This window comes from Microtus pennsylvanicus, chromosome 11 (genome assembly GCF_037038515.1).
Source record: "Microtus pennsylvanicus isolate mMicPen1 chromosome 11, mMicPen1.hap1, whole genome shotgun sequence".
Lineage (NCBI taxonomy): Eukaryota > Metazoa > Chordata > Mammalia > Rodentia > Cricetidae > Microtus > Microtus pennsylvanicus.
The window spans coordinates 51376009-51397028 of record NC_134589.1 but is presented as its reverse complement, the minus strand read 5'-3'; the positions used below and the strand labels follow the sequence as shown (position 1 = coordinate 51397028).

The 21020-nt window shown below is 48.3% G+C and overlaps 1 protein-coding gene across 1 annotated transcript; it reads right to left on the bottom strand.

Annotated features, from left to right (window-relative positions):
* Window positions 1-1836: 1836 nt before the first annotated feature.
* Window positions 1837-20058, bottom strand: Pelp1 (proline, glutamate and leucine rich protein 1). The gene is made up of 17 exons (XM_075991915.1): window positions 19612-20058; window positions 15891-15955; window positions 15413-15518; window positions 10906-11055; window positions 10646-10717; window positions 6857-6916; window positions 6398-6548; window positions 6011-6140; window positions 5816-5903; window positions 5394-5482; window positions 5199-5315; window positions 4937-5084; window positions 4679-4838; window positions 4072-4127; window positions 3718-3924; window positions 2132-3610; window positions 1837-1984 (listed from the first exon to the last, which is right to left on the bottom strand). The coding sequence occupies exons 1-17, from the start codon at window positions 20002-20004 to the stop codon at window positions 1892-1894; spliced, it is 3564 nt and encodes a 1187-aa protein (XP_075848030.1). The 5' UTR covers window positions 20005-20058; the 3' UTR covers window positions 1837-1891.
* Window positions 20059-21020: the final 962 nt, after the last annotated feature.

The window sequence follows — 21020 nt, the reverse complement described above, 5'->3', positions numbered from 1 at the left end:
TGATAGATGTGCCTTTACTCTTGATGACCAAAACTTCTCAACAAACCTTTTTGGATCTCCTGAAGTATTATCTACTCAGAATGTAATTTAAACTGGAAACCCCGTTCTAGTCTATTCCCATGGCTGATACCCTAAGCGCAGTTTCCAGGTATCAGGCTTTCTCCTTCTGAGAGAATCACTAGGGGTCTTGCCATCAGTGATCCTTATATGGTCATCTCCATCACATAAAAACTCTTGACCCACAGCAGTGAAAAAGTCACAAAACTTTATGACACTGTCATTATCTGGACAATACAAATGTTCCTGACAATGGAACTGCACCCTAATCAACCCATCCCGAGTCTGAAAATACTCCCCTACTCCACCTAATCTATCAGAGCCCATCACAACACTGTGCCATCTGGGCAAAAGCATCAGCACAGGCTATTCTATAATCAAGTGCTGAACAGCTCATGCAACTTATGCAATACTGGACTAAAGGTGGAAAATTCCTTACTGTTGTAACACTGCAATCAGGGACCATCTGACTAATGAATTGCTGGAGCTTTCCTTAGGTTTGATAATTCTAATTGTTTTTATTTAACCAGCTTGGGTTTAGGTCTTGAGACAGTCTCATTAAACCCAGGCTAGCCTCAAACTCACAATGCAGCCATGAGGGACTAATTTCTAATCCTCCAGCCTCTAGCTGGGATTACAAGTGTGCATCCACATGCCTTGTTGTGATGTACCTGTGTTGTGCAGCGCCATGTGGCGCTGGGGGTCGAATCCAGTGTTTCACACAAGCTAGACAAGTACTCTACAACTGAGTACATTTCCAGCCCAAGGTTGTGTTTGGTTTGTTTGGGCGAGAGAGGGGGGGTAATGTTTTTAAACTTACATGTATAGGCATTTTGCCTGCCTGTTTGTGTACCATTTGCAAGCCCATGGAGACTAGAAGAGGGTGTCAGATCCCCTGGAACAAAAGTTACAGGCAGTTGTGGGCTGCCATGCAGGTGCTAGAAACTGAACCTGGGTCCTCTGGAAGAAGTCACTGCTCTTAACTGCTGAGCCATCTCTCCAGCCCATAGTATTATAGGTTTATTGTTTGGTTTGGTTTTGCTTTTTCAAGACAGGGTTTCTCTGCGTAGCCCTGGATATCCTTGGAACTGTAGACCAGGCCAGCCTCAAACTCCCAGAGATCCTGCCTGGTGCTGGGATTAAAGGCATGTACCACCACCACCCAGTCAGTATTATGTTCTTAATCTCAGGTAACACTGAAGAGAGACCATGATGGCTACTCTCCAAATTCAGCAACATAATACATAGATATATGTTTATATAAATATATATAGGCCTATCTGTAGATACAGATCTAGATAGGTAGGAAAAAAGCTGACAACTGGTGGATCTGGGCAGACGTTATATATTCTAACAATTTCTCTGGGGAGGGGGGATTTTCTTTTTTTAACTTACGCAAAGTTTTAAAAAATTAGTTCAACTGCTAACCTTGAAATCACCATAGCTCTGCATCACTCATAGGCATGTGAGCTCACGTGACATCAGACAACAGAGGGATGTGGGGCACATACATATACAACCTCAGCCCTTGGAAAGGAAGCTGACCCAAGATTATGAATTCAGGGCCAGCCTGGGCTACATAGCAAGCTCCTACAGAAAACAGAGGACAAGAATCGAAAACTCCAACACTAACTTACTGACAGGGCAGTTGGCTACTTCTTTAGGCCAGCGGTTCTTCCTCGGGTCAATGAAGACAACAGTGGACACATCTGGAGAAGATGCAACAAACCCTGGCACTCACTAGGGCTCCCAACAGCAGACAGTGTGGCAAGAGCAACATAAATATCTACAGACATAACTTTATTGGATACAAAGTGTTCGGGTGCAGAAGGGGTTAAGAGTCAGGCTCTGTGGCAGGTGGTGGCTTCTCATCATCAGGGGGACAATCGATGAAATCAGCCAGCATGGCAGCTGCATCATCTTGCTCCTTTTAGGGACAAAGACACAAAATTCAAAGTCAATACACGGGAAAGCAGGCCAGGCTGGAGCAAGCCTCTCCCCTTAGGTAGCAGCCACAGTCTTCCTCCAGCCCCAGTGCTCCACCCATGCCCTCCCTGGCTGACCCTGTCGTCACCTTTTCCTGGGGAGCTGTGGCTTCTGCGTCTGCCTCTATCTCTTCTTCTGCAGGTGTCTTAGGTGGGGTTGGCACCTTGTCACCTCCACCCTCATTCCCTTCTTCTACCAGGGTAGGGGGAGCGGAGGACTCATCTTCAACAAGCTCCTGAGGAGGCCCTGTTGTAGGGCTCCCCACTTCCTGCTCCACCTCCTCCTGGGAGGGGAGCACCTCAGGGGCCAGGGTGGGAGCTGTCTCAGGCTCTGGCACCTCCTCTGCCCCTGGCTCTTCTACTTCCAATAAAAGCCCAGGTTCAGGTTCTACCTCGGGCTGTACTTTGGGGGAGTCTGTAGGTGGCAGAGCAGGAGGCAGCGTTGGGGGTGGAGGTCCACCTTCTTCCACCTCTCCTCCTGCTGAGCCAAACTCCACATCTTCTACTTCTTCCAACTCTTCTTCCTCTTCCTCCTCCTCCTCTTCTAATTCACCTTCCTCCTCCTCCTCAAATTCCTCCTCAAACTCTTCTTCTTCCTCCTCTTCCTCCTCAAAATACTCTTCCTCATCTTCCTCCTCTTCCTCAAAGTCTTCTTCTTCCTCATCTTCATCCTCCTCCTCTTCTTCCTCCTCCTCTTCTTCCTCTTCATCACTGCTGTTGATATTAATAACTGTTAAATCTTCCTCCATGGCTGTGGGTCCTCCTCCAGGAGTCCCTTCAGGGACCAGCTGGGGTGGGGGAAGTGTCACAGGACCAGAAACAGGTGGGGGAGGGGGTGGAGGTGGGGGCAGAGGCCCTGGAGTTGCTGGCAGTTCTTCAGAATCCTCCTTGGCTGGCACAGGAGGGGAGGCTGTTGGTGGGCCAGTAGGAGCCACAGGGGGAGGACTGCCTGACGGTGGTGGAGGTGGCAGGGATGGAAGCCCCTCGGGTACAATCACCACACTGTCATCAGAGTCACTTTCCAAGGAGATCTCCACATCAGATGCCTCCTCCTTATCATAGTGAACAAAGGCTGGCCTGGGTACTCTCCCTCCAAAAGTTTCATCTGGGGGTATGCTAGGTGGAGGGGTCCCAGTAGGAGCAAGGACAGGGTCCTCACTGGAGCCTGCACGATGGTTTTCAGGGCCAGGAAGGAGCCTGGGTGGGACAGACACTAGGCCTGGGACAGAGAGGCCTAAGTGGTTGGCTGTGGCTGGAGGACCAGGGCGAGAGGGCACCGGGCCTGTGGATGGCATAGGGCCAGCTGAGGACATGGAGCCTACTGTGGGAATGGGGCCTGCTGAGGGCAATGGGCCTGCTGAAGATATTGTGCCTGGAGATGGCATAGCACCAATGGAGGGCATGGGACCTGGAGGATGGAAGGCTGGGGCCCTGAATGGAGATGGGGCCTCAGGAGGAGGAACTGGGGCAGGTGTGGGGCAGGTAAGGCCTGAGCTCTGCAGGGGAGGAACTCGGGGGTGTGTCAGGGCAGCACAGGTCACTAGTGCTTCTGAGCAGAAAGAGGAGACCTAAGGAAGGAAGGACAAGAACATCAGGAACACAGGATCTCACGAGGCAAACATCAGAACAAAAGAACCCAGGAATCAAATAAAGATCTGACCTAATGAGCAATTACCTCAAGACTATCTTCCAATTGGCCAAGAGAGAAAGCTTTCAGGGCACAGGCAAGAGGAGGTGGGCAGCGAGGGGAAGGCGCCAGCAGGAGAGCCAGCAGCAGGCGGTAGAGCTCTCGGCGGCAGCAGGAACTGCTGTAAGGGGGGCCGCCCAAAACCTCACCCTGCTGCACACTCAAGACCAGGGGCAGGACTAGATCATGAAGTCTCTGAAAAGAAAGCAGTGAGTCTAGAAACGCTATCACAGCCACCTAACCCTTCACAGCCAGGGTCTTTGTTCCCAGGTTTCAGTGGGTCCACCTCTGGGGCAAACACTCCCAAGTGCACAGAGCAGTGGCCCCTCCCCAGACACTAACCCTGTGAGTCTCCTCCTTGATGAGAGGCCCACACATGAGGATGGTCCGGCTGAGGCCTGAGAAGAGAATGGCATGTCAGAGGCAGAGAACTGCAAAGGCCCACAGGGGCACCCAGTTCTGCCACTGCTACCCAGGGCAAGGCATTTACCCCCTCAGTTTTCTTCCACTGGTATAAAATGGGGATCATGCAGTAAGACATTATCAGTTCTACTGTATACTTGAGACTGGCCTCACCTTGACAGCGAGACAACAGACAGTAAGAATACATGAGCCCCAACGGACAGTCATCGACTAACTGTATGGCATTCACTTAACTGCTGCCTACATTCCCAGATGCACTGGACACAGGGAATCCCCACACCATCCTGCTCTGCAGGGCACATGAACTCCACGGGCATGGATCCATGGATTCCAAGTGCTCGTGCTCCCCTGCCACACACAGTGCATATGTAAAGTGCCCGAGTAAATTAAACTGAGACCTTGGAAGACCAGGAAAAGCTACCAGATCCCCAATCTAAAAGCAGGACAGCAGGATGTTCAAGGCGGCATGACTGTGTCTGCTCCTGCACGACCTACTCTGCCAACTGGATCTGGCTTATCGGCCCACCTCTTAGTGCAGCCGCACACACGTCGCTGTTGGCGTTCCTGTCTCCTTTCCTGTGGCTGGATGGGGCCAAAGCTTCTCCCATATCGAGCTTCAGCTTCTTAGGGGCACTTGGTTTCCCACTTTGCAAGTTTCCGTCAGAGTTTCCCCTGGCATTGCACAGCTTGTGGTAAAGGAGATACAGTCACATATACAAGCAAACCGGAAGTCAGGAAACAGGCACAGGAGCGGGGGGACGGGGGACAGGAGCCAAAGTCTCACCTTAAGAGCATCTGCTGGTGGAGAGATGTCACTGAGTAGGTGGGTGAGCAAGGCCTCTCCTGAGGCCCCTCCCTGGAGCATGCCTGCAGACGCCCCACAAACCTGCACCCACAGCTCTAAGATAGCATAAACCTTGGTCCGAATGGTGCTGGAGCAGGGAGCAAGGAAGCAGAGAATAAGTGGAGGGCTGAGACACTGGAGCCCCTGGGCACCCGCACACTCTCACCACCCTCTCCACTCTAGCCCCTGCCTGGATAATCACCTGTAAGGCCTCTCCTGGCCTGGAACCAGAGTGTCCCTCCCAGTGCTCCAGGTATTGAGGACCTGGGGAAGCAGGCGGCTGATCAGGGCCCCAAAACGCAAGAGTCTGCTTCCACACCTGGGGGCAGAGAAGATGGAACAGTGGCCTTCACCTCCAGTATGTCCACTCCCTTCTCCACACCATGACCACACTTACGCAAGGATCAGCGCAGACAGCAAGTCCAAGGCTTCAAGGTGGATAGAGGGCAGCAGCAGCAGCCGGAGAGGACCATCTCCATGCAAGTTCTGGAGGAAAATTCAGCAAAAGAAGATGGAGAAAGAAAAGGAGAACCAGAGAAGCACAGAAATAGAGTGGGTATATCAGACTGTACAACATGACCCCATTCCCTGCCAAATCAACCCAAACCCACCTCCCATCCTGCAGGAGGACAGCTGAGCCCTTCAACAACGCCTTAGCTCATCCCCAAATTCACACTCTGAACTGGCCACAGGTGGCTCTGCTTTGTGTGAGGGAGTCCACTGAGAGTCATACACGTGTCAGGACAGAGATGGCAGTGTGGGTGTTGAGGTGCCCAGGGTCCTGAGCAAGGCTATATATGAAAGACAAAGTCCACTCACAATATGTTTGTTACTGATGCTGAGGATCCGACAGATGAGGTCCAGGATCTCCTGCACAGGAACGGACACAGGAGCCCCAAACTCAGAGCTAGAGAACCAGAGTAAAGAGAACCTCAGGGCATTCACCACAGCTTGACTCCACACACCCACCTCAACTTCTCCAGCTGCAAGACCATCCCTCCAACACCTACATACCTGAGCATGAGCCCCAGGCAACGGGCCAGTCCTGAAAACCTCTGCCGAAGCTGGAGGAGGACATGAGTGTTACCATCTTCTGACTGGGAAAGCAGCGTCTCTACTTCAGGGCCTTCACTCTGCACAGGAGCTGGGCAGCAACACAACCACCTGTACACTCTGTCTTTCTCCCATCCCGCCCGTGTGGCTGATGGGACTCAAACCCAGATCTTGGAGGCGCAGTGTTCTGAACTCTGTTCAGCCCCATCTTTCCATTTGTGGTAGATGACCCACCTATGGTCTCATTCCTGATGCCCCGAAACCCACTATCCCACCTCTCTGAATCACCCTCCTGTTCCCTCCTGCCACAACCCATGGAAGCCTATCTCCTGACCACAAAGTCCCTACCGGTCTCTGCTCCCTCATACAGGGTCCCCAGCAAGCTGTGCAGTGAGGTCATCAGGCTGTGCAGCTCCTGCTCCCAGTTCTCTGTGTGCTTCAGGCCCTGGGAAAAGCCAGCACCTAAAGAGGGCAACCTGGAGTAACACTCGCAGGCCAGCTGCAAAAGGGCAGAAAGCTGGTCACAACCTGGAAGAACACTCGCAGGCCAAAGCTGGTCAGAAAGGAACTAGCTCAGCCATTGGTCTCCTACCCCACTAAAATGCCCGAGAGAAACAGAGATCAACAAGAGCTTAAGGAACAGTGAGGCAGAAGTCTCCAAGAGGACAAAAACCTAGCAATTGTGTATGCTAACAGGAAGAAAGCGAGAAAGGACCCAAATGTTTTAAGAAATAATGGCTAAGAATGAGCCATAAAAGATACCCCAGGTCAGAGCCCCTGGGCTCTGTGCCTTTCCCTTCCCTTTACCTGTTGGAGCTGAGGATTCAAGGCATCTAACCGAGACAGGAAGAAAGAGGCCAGCTTGCCCTGGAAGAGGGAAGGAAGGAAGGAAGAGGTTATGGGCAGAGACAAGGGTCTCCACAGTAGTCGTTCCACCTGAGATGTGCTTTCCTATAGACACAGAAAGCGTGATGCATCCAAGGGGAGGGTCAGGTGCATTTCTGTGATAGAGACGCCACACATGAGCTCTGGTTCTCAGCCTCCTTCCTGGGCCCCTACACCTCCTCAAAAAACAACTGGGCTCCCTCTGCTAGTTTTTGCAAATGACGGTCATCTTTCTCTCTGAAGCCAAAACGACAGGTCTGAAAAGCGTAAATACACTCCAGTTCTACAAGCGGAGATACAGAAATAAAACCCGGGCTGGAATTAGTGTGCTACCCAGAGGACTAGGTCCTAAGAACAGGCTGGGGTCGGGGTGGGGACAGAGCAAAGGCAGCGAATCTCACAGCTGCCACCTAGATGTCAACAAACCCTCTGCCTGATACAAGAAAGCCTGGAGTAAGTGTTCAGTCTAAGGGCCACAATTTACTTGGGCTAGAAAAGTGGGGCTTGTGAATACATGAGTAATAGGGGATCCATTACTAGTTTCAGCAACTGTAAGTAGAATATAGAATATCTCTCCATTATTCTTTCTTTTTTTTTTTTGGGTTGTTTGTTTTTGAGACAGGGTCTCTCTGCCTAACTCTGGCTGTCCTGGAGCTCACTTTGGAAACCAGGCTGGCCTTGAACTCACAGCATGCTTCCAGGCCTGGCTACAACTCTAAATTTTAAACGCAAACAAATATGTTTATCAGCAGGACCCATAGCTGTCAGCAATGAATTCATCTGTTCCTTTCACATTTTAAGAGTAACACACCTAGCCGGGTGGTGGCGGCGGCACAGCCTTTAATCCCAGCACTCAGGAGGCAGAGGCAGGCGGATCTCTGTGAGTTCTAGGCCAATCTGGTCTACAAGAGCTAGTTCCAGGACAGGCTCCAAAGCCACAGAGACACCCTGTCTAAAAAAACCAAAAGAGTAACACACCTTAACATATCAACTGCATGCATCACAAATTCAAATCACAGAACTGACAAAACCTAGTTCTATAGTGAACTCTAATTCTAAGGTGCCATGGCACCCTTTGTGAATGTTAGGTTCTCATACTAGAAAGAGGGCTGAGTCACCCTGACAGTTTCCAGCTTCCCCTCCCCTCCCAGTTCCTCACTGTGGGCAATCCTGATATGTGCTTTCTGTAACTTCTTCTGGAGACCAGCTACCTAGATTTAGCCTACTTGACGCAGACCCTGCTGACCTCATACCAGCAGAATGGGAGATCTGCCACAGTAGCCACCTGCGACGTCCTTTAAACTCATCAGGTACAATGCCCCAGGTAAACCAGACAGTTCCCGGCCCTTCATATTCCTGTGGCCTCTGGGTGTGCCCTATACTCCTATAAAGTCCCCGAGGACAGGTAACTAAAGGAATTTTTATTTCTGTATTTCTCCTAGTCACTGAAGGAATGCTCTCTGCCTTAAAATTACTACACTAAAGCATGGCCTGAGCTAGCGATGAGCTGGCTCATCTAGTAACAGTGTTTACTATATAAGCCCAATGACCAGACCCACAGTAGGAGAGATCCACTCCTAAAAGGTGTTCTCCAACTTCCCATGTACAACACGGGATATGCACACATGCATATATAAATTTTCTTAAAGATCTTATTCAACCTGTTAATAAATTTGCATATACTATTGTAAAGGTTTATTCTTAATTTTTGGGTTTTCACACATTCATGCCTTGTAGGTTTTTTAAGACTTATGTATTAGATATATTACAGTGCTCTCTGCCTTCATGTATGCCTGCACAACAGAAAAGGGCACCAGATCTCATTACAGATGGCTGTGAGTCATCATGTGGCTGCTGGGAATTGAACTCAGTACCTCTGGAAAAGCAGTCAGTGCTCTTAACCTCTGAGCCATCTCTCCAGCCCCTGATGTTGACTTTTTCATTCCATCATATGGGTTCTGGGAATCAAACCCATCAAGCCATCATGCTTGGTGGCAAGTGCCTTACCCTTTAGGCCATCTTGGCAACCCTAGTCTATAATTTTAAACTACTCTGAACCCTTTAACTGAAACAGAATGTTCGTGATTCCCTGCACTTTTGTTTTATGAGCTCAAACTGTAACTCTGAGAAGCTAAGGATGTAACTCAGTGGCTGGATTGAGTTTGCTCCACAGCAGAAAAAACAAAAACCCTGTCCTATCACTTGTAACTTCTATTAGCTGTGATTACACGCACCCATTTGAAAATAAAGGATCAGTACAGATACGGCCTCTGAGAAATACCTGCTTTGAGACTTCACAAACCGGAGATAACTAGTTACTGACACACATACCCTTATCTACAAAGAATATGTATCAAGACTTCTAGCAGACGGTTCAAACCACAAATTCCAAATTTTAGAGAAAAAAAGTAGGTTGTATGTTTTTTATCACACATACACATACACACACACATACACACACACATACACACACACATACACACACACACAGTAGGTTTTAAATAATTCCCAATCACACATATAGTAGGTTTTATGTTTATTTATTCTGAATGTCTTTTAAAGTCTCACTATACAAGTTAGACTAACTTCAAACTCATGATCCTCCTGCCTCAGCCACCCTAGAGCACCACCACCCCAGTCTGTTTTTTCTATACACACTTACCTATCATAAAGTTTAAGTCACAAACTGGGTACAAGAGCTTAACAACTTCTAATAATAAATCAGAACAACTGTACCAACAGACTGCTCTTGAGTTGTACAAAGCTTCATTTTCTTTCTCAGACCTTAGGGATCGCTCCATTGTCAGACAATTACAGTACCACAGTGCTGCTTTCAAACAACCCTTATGTTACTTTATGATGACCTCAAATGCTGTCAACTCAGGCAAGCCAAAGAAGCTGTAAAGTACTTCCTTTAGGTGAAAAGGCTAAAAGTTCTTGGCTTAATGGGAAAGGGAGAGAAAATGCTGACATGCTAGGGTCAATTCTAAGAACAAGTCTTCTTTGAGTGAAACTGGCAAGGAAAGATACAGCAGGCTTGGTGGCAAGCAACCAATCCAAGACAAATCCATGCTGCTCTTGGTCTGAACAAGGGTAGTTAAAAGCAGGAAAAACAAGCCAGAAACAAAGGGGGAGTATTGATTAAGTCTCTGTAGCTGCACTCTTCCTGGAGGAACGCTGGGTGTCTCAGGACAGCAGAAAACTAGGCGGGGCATTCTAGAGACCCAACAGGCAGAACAGAAGGAGGAAGGGGTTGAGGGTGGGACTTGGGAGTGCAGCTCAGAGGTCGGGTCATCATTAAAAAGAAGGTCTGGAGGTGGTAGGGGCTGTTCTTGCAGAGGGTTCCTAGGTTTGGTTCCCAGCACTGACGTGGCAGCTCACAATCATCTGTTTACTCCAGTTCCGGGAGAGCCAACATCCTTCTGGCCTCCACAGGCACATATGGCTCATAGAGAAACACGCAAGCAAATAATCATACACATAAAATTTAAAAAAAACTAAATTTAAAAATTAATAAAAAGGGGTGGGAGGAAGGGAGAGAAGAAGAAAGGAGTTTGTGGGTTAGAGAATGGGCCCTAGCATCAGACAGACACAAGCTCCAAGCCCTACTCATTGTAGGCAGGTAATTTATGTCAATGTCTTCACTATGAAGACCAATAGCAGGGATGGAATCTAAGGGGGAGACCTAGCACAGTTTCATAAGTTACTTACTTTTAGAGAGCCACAGGCCCGAGGAAAATAGGTCACACAAGCCTTCATTCCCTCCAAAGCTGACTGCTCACACTGTGGGAAAAGCAGAAATCAGAAGGAAGAGGCCAAGCAGCAACAGCCCACACCCTTCCATCTCACCCAGGCCCCTAAGCTCCTTCTCCTTAATAGTCACCATTTTCTTCTCCTCACACTTCCTAAGTCCTAATCCCTAAGCAGTTCCCATAACATTCTTTAATCCAAACAGTCTGAAAAAGTCTCACCTCTGGTCTGAGGCCCAGCAAGGAAGTAAGAAGCCCAGGAAGGTGGTTGGTGGAGATGTCCCGGAACAGTGTAGGAAGCTGGGATGCGTATCGGAGCAGATCCCTCAGGATAGCCACAGCCAGTTCAATGGTGGGTGGTGAGTCCTGGGACTAAAAGCAAAGCACCATGCTGCAAACCTAACCTTCACTGCCACCAGGAGGACAGGAGGTGTAACAACACCACAGCTAGTATGGATATTACCATCACATTTACCATCAACAAGAAGAAAGAGGTTACAGAAGGAACCTATGTCTACAGAAAGGACATGTTTACATTTTAATATCCATCTAGTGTCTGGAAAACTGGGGATGTCCACTTGTCTAGCATGCATGAGGTAACTGGGTTCCATCCTCATAACCTCAAAAATAATAATCTGGGTCGCAGGAAATTTATTTGAAGAAAAAGTAGCAAAGCCACACCTCTTAAAGGCTCATGTTTAGTAGATCTCAAAGGTCTTTACTCTCCCATATTGCATTTGTCTGCCCCACCTCTCCAAGTCTGACTCGCACCCACCCTGTAATTCATGAAGAAAAGCTATTTGGTTTCAGGACTTATCTGGAAAAATTAACAGGAACCTGGGGGGGGGGAGGGGGGGAATCCCTTAGAACCTTCTTCTAAACCAGAGGAGGCCATGTGCCAACCACACAGATGAGAGCATGAACTAAGAAACATGGACAGCCGGGCAACTGCTGTGCCTGTAGTCAGGAGCTGAGGTAGGAGAGCTGGGGAGGACAGCCTGGGTTTTCTCTTAGCTCAGAAATAATTCATTTCCTTTTCTCCTCTCCCCCTCCCTGCATCTGTCTCTTAGTTTACTTGTGAAGGCAGGAGCGTGGAAGTCAGAGGACAACTTTCAGGAGTCAGTTTCTCCTGCCATCACGGCTAGGACTGAACTAAGGTTAGCAGGCTTGGCAAGTGGCTTTATCCACTAAGCCAGCTTGACAAATCCACTAATTTTAAAAAGAAAGAACAGTTGGGGAGCTGGAGAGATGGCTCAGAGGTAAGAGCACTGGCTGATCTTCCAGAGGTCATGAGTTCAATTCCCAGCAACCACATGGTAGCTCACAACCATCTATGATGAAATCTGGTGCTCCCTTCTGCAGGCACACATGCAGGCAGAACATTGTGTACATAATAAATAAATAAATCTTTAAAAAAAAAAGATAGAAGCCGGGCGGTGGTGGCGCACGCCTTTAATCCCAGCACTCGGGAAGCAGAGGCAGGTGTATCTCTGTGAGTTCGAGACCAGCCTGGTCTACAGAGCGAGTTCCAGGACAGGCTCCAAAGCCACAGAGAAACCATGTCTCAAAAAAAAAAAACCAAAAAAAAAAAAAAAAAAAGATAGAGAAAGAACAGTTGGGCCCATGAACTACATACAAATAGGCCTTCAACACTGTCCAGCAATCCTATTACATTTCTCCCCAGCTAGCTTTCTCCATTAAACTTGCAATCCCAATTCCACCACTGTCATCCTGCATGTCCTTGCCTTCAACGTGGCAGGAAAAAACTGAAGCCAAGGACTGGGGCTACCTTAGTTTCCAACTCCCAAACCAGAAAACTTAGGCATCCTCATCATCCTTCCACCTCCCTTCCTCCTGTCCACACATGATCTCTCTCCCCTACTCACATGTACACAGGCTTGAGATGCCCCCACCTTAGAACCTGTCTTTGAGCAAATATGAAACTCTACCCCCAAATCTCAAGAGCTGTCCGATCGCAGGGCGGTGTTGGCACACGCCTTTAATCCCAGCACTTGGGAGGCAGAGGCAGGCGGATCTCTGGGAGTTCGAGGCCAGCCTGGTCTACAAGAGCTAGTTCCGGGACAGGCACCAAAGCTACAGAGAAACCCTGTCTTGAAAAACCAAAAAAAAAAAAAAAAAAAAAAAAGAGCTGTCCGATCGTTGCTCATCTGACAGTCAGCATCTTATTGTTTTTTGAGACAGGGTTTCTCTGTGGCTTTGGAGCCTGTCCCGGAACTAGCTCTTGTAGACCAGGCTGGCCTTGAACTCAAAGAGATCCACCTGCCTCTGCCTGGGAGTAAAGGCTTGTGCTACCACCACCTAGCAACAGTTAGCATCTTGTACCCCTTTCTTCTATCCCTCTTTTCGCAGTTGCCTCTCACCCCAGGCCAGTCTTAGCCTGTGTCTACAGCTCCTTGAAAACACTTTCATTCACCGCATTGACTAATACTGTAAATGACGCTGGGTCAGTCTTCTACCTCTAGAGTATAAACAGAGGTCACTCCCAGGAAGATAAACACAAGTGACTCCTCCCTCTTTCCTCAGGGACTCCCCCTGGAAGCCATCCAACCCACAATCTGACTTACCCCTCCCTTTACCTTGGGTTCTGTCCAACCCACAATCCTGGTTATCTCTTTGGCTTGCTCTGCGTCTCAGTCTCTCTCACTCCTCCTCAATGACCGACCATTCAGCGTGGTGTACACCTCAGTGGTGGCAAGGACACACACCAAAACCACCCTCAGCTTCACTACTGGCTAAATGCTGGCAACCCTCCTGGTAAAACATAGCAAGAGAGGCCCTCTTCCAGGCCATGGCCACATCAAGAGGAGGTCCTACTGAAAGGGCTGCTCAACACTCCTGGTCACACTCACAGGGTTTTTATTCCCTGAGCCCTGAGTGCCTCCCAATGTTCTGAAGGCCACAATAGTGCTGGTCGTACAGTCTCTCTGAAGCCAATCAATCATGAGACTGTTCACTCGGCTCTGTCAAACCCACCTACCTCTATCAGCTCTACCACTACCACCTCGTCCAGGCACTACAAATGTTCTCCTCCACTCCACTTAAAGCCATCTACCTGGTCCTTCTGCTTCCAGGCCTCGCCCAGCACCCAGAGTGGAATTTTCAAATATGAAGATGCCACTGTCACCACTCCAGTTTGCATAGCCTCCAAACTACCTCTACTGGATCCTTAGCCCCCAGCACAATAGTGCTGAGGCAGCTACCTTACTGAGTCATAAAGCTACTGTAGCAGTAGACCTCTTACAGAGGGAGCTCGGCACGCTCTCTCTCATTCCCAACCCCAGATTCCACTGACCGTCCACCCAGTTATAACGGAGCAAGCAGGTCCTCAGGAGATGGTTCCCCTTCAACTTGCATGTTCCAGCTTCTAGAACCACGACGTAGACAAACCTGTTCCTTATAGATTACGCAAACTGTGGCACTGTGTTATAGTGACAAGAAATCAACTTAGAACCTCTAAAGAATTCCCACTACTCAGAGAATAAAAGCCAAATTCCTTATAAAATAAAAGCCTATTGCTTGGTTCTCTACATCTATCTCCCCAACTGCATCTCAACCCCACCAACCTGCCATGTTTACAATTCTTCAAATGACCAACTTCCTTTTGTATGGTGTTTTTTTTTAAATATTTATTATTATGTACACAATATTCTGTCTGCATGTATGCCAGAAGAGGGCACCAGGCCTCATACAGATGGTTGTGAGCTATCATGTGGTTGCCGGGAATTGAACTCAGGACCTTCGGAAGAGCAGGCAATGCTCTTAACCTCTGAGCCATCTCTCCAGCCCTGTATGGAGTTTTTATACTCCTAGAATACTGTAAACCTCTAACCCCTGGTCAGAGTGCCTGTCTATATTCTCAGAGAACGAGTCTTTACTGCCGTCGGTGTCACTTTGCAATCAGTTATACTATTCTCAGCTCAAGTGACTTCCATTAGAATAGAAATCTGCAGGGCTGGAGAGATGGCTCAGAGGTTAAGAGCATTGCGTGCTCTTCCAAAGGTCCTGAGTTCAATTCCCAGCAACCACATGGTGGCTCACAACCATCTGTAATGGGGTCTGGTGCCCTCTACTGGCCTGTAGGCATACACACAGACAGAATAAACATAATAAATAAATAAATAAATAAAAGGAAAAAAAAAGAAATCTGCAAACTGTGGTGTGTGAGTATATGCTTTTGTATGGCCCATATGCTAAGAATTTTTTCCCATTTTTACAAGAATTTAAAGTATTTAACAGAAATCACATGGCTAAATTGTTATCTGAAAATTCTGGTTCATAAAAGGTTATTATCTCAGTCTCTATATTAGATTTAAAAAACATCCAAAGTGGAGTTCAAGCACCTCTTACCCTAAGCTTAGCACAGGGATTGCTTATGAAATAACTAAGTGCAGAGGGCACGGAGGTGTTAGGAAGAGAGGTTAAAAAGTTAGATGGGTAACAGAGCAATAGACAGAAACACACACAAGCACTTACAGAAAGAACTTCAGAGGGATCACCTCTTAGGAAAGGAACAGTGAAGCTTAGAGTTACAATGTAAGCTAATAGACAAAATTATCAGGAAGTTTAGAAAGATCGCTATTTGAAGCTTAATCTCTGTGCACAAAGCAAAAAACGTTTCCAATCATTCTGTCCCCAGAGCTAATGTGCAAGCCACGAAGAGCACACCTGACCCATTCCGGGGGTAGGACAGAGGGGAGCAGATCCTTACCTGCAACACCTGCTGAATGCTCCGAAGCCAAGAAACACAGTGCTGCTGGAAGAACTCCGTGGGGCTCTCCCCTACCAGCAGGGACAGCAGACACAGGCCTTCAAACCTTACAAACAAGAGAGCGAGCGGTAAGGAGGTGGGAGCTAGACTTCAGAGAAACTACTGACCGTCCTTTTATTTTCATTGGGCTGTGTAAGATCCATCTCTAGATTTACTGTGGTTTCTATCTCCTGAGACATAGGAGGACTCCGAGTGTGTGGAGCAGCAAGCAAAGAAGGAAGCAGAGCTAATCTAGTGGGGAACGAGAGATGGAAACGGTGAGTCTAATTCAAGTGTGCTCACAGAAGGAAAACTCTCGCAGCTCCTAGAATGGAGAAAACACCTCGAATCCACAGGGTGGGGACAAAGGATAGGCAAACACACAACCTACTCCTGAAGCCACACCGTCCTGAGGCAAGAGGGTCAATTAAAGACTCACCGAGTTTTGATGGAACCAAGATGCGCATTGCTGAGATTCACCAGAGTCCCAAGAGCTGAAGGATTCTACAAGTGGAGGAAAACAGGAGTGAGTCAAAGGCCACTGAAGATGCCCTTTCTGAGTTCAAAAAGGCCATCAGCCTGCGTCACTGCTGTCTGTCCTTCAGTCTGTTTCCTCAAATTCTATCTTATCTGACCTCCTCCCTCATCTCCTGCTCCAAACAACCAGAGCTAAGAGAGGACAGCATAACTCATCTACTAGATTCAACAATAAGGCTTCCCTCACCTCAGGAGATACCTACCCTGTATCCCTGCAAAGCACCTGGCATGAAGACGTCCAGAAATGCTAGCTGAATGAACACCATCCACAACCCTTCTTCCGACACTCGGAGAAACAACTCTTCCTCCTGTTCCTGGCTTCTTTAGAGGTGTAAGATCGCCAACACAGACTCAGGCAGTCCTCCTTCTGACCCTTCCTCTCACCGAGGCATCATCAGCCTCTCCACCACATCACCCAAAGTACCAGACTCCTCTCGGGCACCCAATCCCCCAAAGGCTGGAAATCATTCATTCTAATTCCACATGACACCACTGAAATCATTCATTCTTTTAAGACACGGTTTCTCTTTCTCTGTGTACACCAGGCTAGCTTCAAACTCAGAGATCCAGCTGCCTCTGCCTCCCAAGTGCTGAGATTAGAGGTGTGCACCACCACTACCTGACTCATTCTAATTCCACATTGCACTGGTCAGATGAAGGAAGGCACAGTTGACTAAGATCCTAGGACCATCTACAAGGCTCAACAGGAAAAGGCACTTGCCACCAAGCCTGACAACCTGCATTTCATTCCCAGAATTAACTCCCAAAGTTGTCCTCTGACCTCCACATGTGCCCCATGGCATGCATACATCCATATATATAATATATACATACACATACACACACAAAAAATAAATGAGTGTTAACTTCTATATTTAAAAAAAGGCCCTACTTGGGGCTGGAAAGATGACTCAGAGGTTAAGAGCACTGGCTGTTCTTCCAGAGGTCCTGAGTTCAATTTCCAGCAACCACATGGTGGTTCACAACCATCTGTAATGAGATCTGGTGCCCTCTTCTGGCGGGCAGGCATACATGCAGACAAAATATTGTATACATAATAAATAAATTAATAAAAAAGTCCCTACTCAGGTGGGAGAAATTGTTCATTCATTTATTCAGTACATGTTTAATAATGTACTTAACGCTTACTTTAGGAGAAACATAATTTTAGGTACCGGGCAGCTTATTTCCCAGGTGGAAGAAAGTGTAAATAAGAAGTACTGGAGAGATGGCTCAGTGGTTAAGAACACTGGCTGCTCTTCCAGAGGTCCTGAGCTCAATTCCCAACAACCACATGGTGGCTCACAACCACCTGTAAGGAGATCTGGCGCCCTCTTCTAGCCTGCAGGCATAGATGCAGACAGAAAGGAATCCATAAGGTAAACACAGGCTGAACATCCAACAATTAGAAGATCCAAAATGTTCCAAATCAAAAACATTGAGCTCTGAAGAACTGAGACAAGTAAAAACTCCACACCTGACCTTACCTCAAAATACAGACAAAGCCCGTAATCCCAGCACATGGGAGGCAGAGACAGGTGGGTCACTGAGTTTGAAGCCAGTCTGATCTACAGTTAGTTCCAGAACAGCCAGGGCTACAAAGAGAAAACCTGTCTCAAAAACAAACAAAACAAAACCCACAGGTGAAGTCTGTGGTTACACCTTTAACCCTAGTACCAGTGAGGGAAAAAAGGCAGATAGATTTGAGTTCAAGGCCAGCCTGGTCTACAAAGCAAGACCTAGAAATGCATTAACAGAAGTTGCAGAGAATTCAATGGTTAAGGGCTTGCTGCTCTTCCAGAGGACACAGGTTCAAATGCCAGCACCTATGTAGTGGTTCACAACTATCTGTAACTTCAGTTCCAGGGGCTCCAATGCCCTTCTGACCTCCATGGGCACCAAATACACATGTGGTGCACACAAACACAGGCAGGCAAATGCACACACAAGAAATCTAAAAAAAAATAAAAACCAAAAAACCCCACAGGTACACACTTAATCAGTTTGTCAGGGGAAACCAAAGACCCACTTAATTCCCTTAGCCTGGTGGTACTTTTCCCCAACCCCTGCACACGAATGGTAATAAAATGCATCTTGGAGGGCCAGACTGGCCAACAGCTACTTCCTCAGAACGCCTCACGAATGGCTAAGCCCTGCCTCCATTACTATGGACTGCTTTTTTATTTTTCCTTCCTTCTCTCTGCTCTGTGCTGTGTGTGTCAGAGAGACAGAAACAGAAAGGTGACTATGTAAAGCAGTCATAGGAGCCTACAGTCCAGGTGACAGTCCTAGTGGACAGCAAAGAGACAGTAACATTAGAGAAAACCTGTCAGCTGACGACAATGCTGAAGGACCAGTCAGTGTACGTCTGGAACAACAAAACTCATGTAACTGGTAAAATGTGAGGGATTTCTAAAACAAACAGGAACGTTAATGGGGCAGACAACTGGAGGAATATTCCGAAAGGTTGGTCATCCAACTGAGGTCTGAGGAAACGGTAGTGGATAAAAGCACCTACCACACAATCCCATCTACCTGAGCTTGAGTCCCCAGAACAAAGGCAAAAGCCAACCATAATGAAGATCTGTAATCCCAGTGTCCCCTTATAAGAAATGGGAACAAGAACACAGACCACAGCAGCTCTTAGGCTAACTAGCCTGGCTTACACCACAGCCAAGAGACAGGTCGCCCTATTGCTTTGACACGTGCATTGTGCTACCCTGGCCCATACCCATCAACGTGAGCAAGCACACATCTGAGCACGACAGAGCATGCCTTTAATCCCAGCAAACCCAAGCACCAGCAGTCAGAGCTTAGTGAGTTCCAGACCAGCCAGGGCCACGAGTGACAGAGACCGTCTCCAAAAGTAAACAAGGCGAAACTTGACAGACTGCTTATGGAGATGTGCAAGAAGCCACCAACTGAGGAGAAACTTGTGGTTCTAGCCTACGAACCTACCTATCCCACCAGCCTCAACTCTACCCATTCTTCCCTTCAACACCTAAACCCCTAGCCTGAACAATGTCCTTATTCCCCATTCCTTCCTGCCATGGGCCTCCCTACATAAATGTTCTCCTCACGTTACCAACACCCCTTCCCATTTTCCTTCTCTTCCTAACCTCTGCTCTGCTCATCTTAAACTCCGGGGCCTTAGGGGGAAACCTCAATACTCTACAGGGGCTACATTCCAGATTCAATTTTGTGTTACAGCATTTTGCTCATCGCCAACATGGCTGCAACTGAAGCCCCTAGTAAGGGATTAGGTTCTTGGCTAAGAGCTAATAAATAAAAATTTGTGTACAATTGCCCCAGGGAAAACACCACCGAAAAAGTTTCGCCGAAAGAAAAATGCTGAAAAACATTCAACTACGTAAGTGACCCGGCATGGAAGGGCTCTCATTCCTTTGTGCCTATCAATGACCTAACAGCAACAGGGCCTAATTTCTCCCTGGAGGGACGGCAGATAATCAAATCCGTGAATCTCGTCCAGATGAGTGAGTGAGTACTCTCTCCCCTCGGCTCCCCTCGGCTCCAGCTCACAGCTGCAGCTTCAAGAAGGCGTGACCACAGTCCGGGCTGCCTCACCAGCCTTCCCACGGCGGCCGCGCGAGCTACGGACTTACCTGAGCCCCACCCACTGTCCCATGCAGCCGCAACAAGCACATGAGCCCAGGCAAATATGGGGCCCATTGGATTGGGGGATGCACAGGGGCAACGGGGGACCCCGTTCGCGGCTGTAACAACCCAGAGACGCTCTCCAACAGCAGCAGACGGAGACGCGGGCCCGACCCCACCGTAGAGAGACCCCCAGTCCCGCCAGGAGCCCCAGCCGGGGAGCCCGCGGAGGGCCCACTAAGAACGGCTGCCGCCATCTTTCCAGGCTCGAGCAATGGCGTAGCGTGATGACGCAAACACAGGCGCGACGCACGCCGCTCGGGGAGGGGTCTTGAGGAGGGGGCTGCGACCAGGCTCGCTGGATGAATGGGAGCTGGCGCCCTTGCTGCAGGAAAGAGCATGCGCAATGTGGGCGGCGCCGGCGCCGAGGCGGCTTGGGAGCCGCTTGCCCGGGGCCCGGCGCCGTAGGGCGGGGCGGAGGCGGTGCTGCGCCGGCCGGACACGTGGTCAGCAGGAAAGGCGCGGGAGTCTGAAAGAGTTCCCTCCAGCGCGCTTCCTGGTCACCTTCGCCCTGGAGCTCGGTAATCCTAGTAAAGACCCAAGTCTGAAACCAGGGACGTTCCAAACTGTTCTCCCAACAACGGAAAAACAAGTTCAAACAGTGCACATGCCTTGAAGTAAAAAGAGAAGTGCGTTCTGTCCCCAAGGCACTCCCACCGTAATTGTGCGTTTTCGTCAGTCTACACACAAACGTATAGTTTGTTTTTCCAAGATTAGGGTTTGTCCTTGGCTTTTTTTCACTCACATAGTGTGGGCCTCTATACGTGATGGGACTGTGAATTTTATTGGTTGTGCCATGATTTTAATCATTGCATCCGTGAATACTTAACGGCTGCCCCAAGTTTCTCTTAATATACTAGCCATTTAATAACTTGCCCTTAAGTGACTGTTAGATTCGAATTCAATAGCCATGTATATTCTCGATTTCCTAACCAATTCTCAAGTCCTGATAATTTTGCTTCCAAAATACATTAGCTTGGGCTGAGGGTATAGCTCAGTGGTAGAGTGTTACTTAACATGGGGAGGGGGGTCCCTCTGTTCAATCCTTAGCACCAGTTAAAACAACAAAAAGCATGTTTGTATACACACACACACACACACACACCACACAGGGTTAATTTTTTTCCTCTTACGATTTCTAATACCACCATGGTCTCCTGACCTCTTAGAACCTTTCAAAGACCTCATTGCCTTATTTCTCCCTCTGTAATAGGTACTTCCCAAAGCAACCAAATTAGGCTTTTCTAATATAAACCAGTTATTTGTCGTGTTGTTGCTTTTGATAGGCTGGCATCAGGACTGCGGCAATCTTCCTGCCTCCGGCTCACAAGTCCCAGTGCTGGCATTGTAGGTGTGA

Coding starts and splice junctions, on each gene's coding strand:
- Pelp1 (XM_075991915.1), bottom strand. CDS start 20,004: ATGCTCTTTCCTGCAGCAAGGGCGCCAGCTCCCATTCATCCAGCGAGC. Junction 15,956..19,611: donor GGACAGTGGGTGGGGCTCAG/GTAAGTCCGTAG, acceptor CTCCACTTGTAG/AATCCTTCAGCTCTTGGGAC. Junction 6,917..10,645: donor GGGCCTGTGGCTCTCTAAAA/GTAAGTAACTTA, acceptor TCCCTCTTCCAG/GGCAAGCTGGCCTCTTTCTT.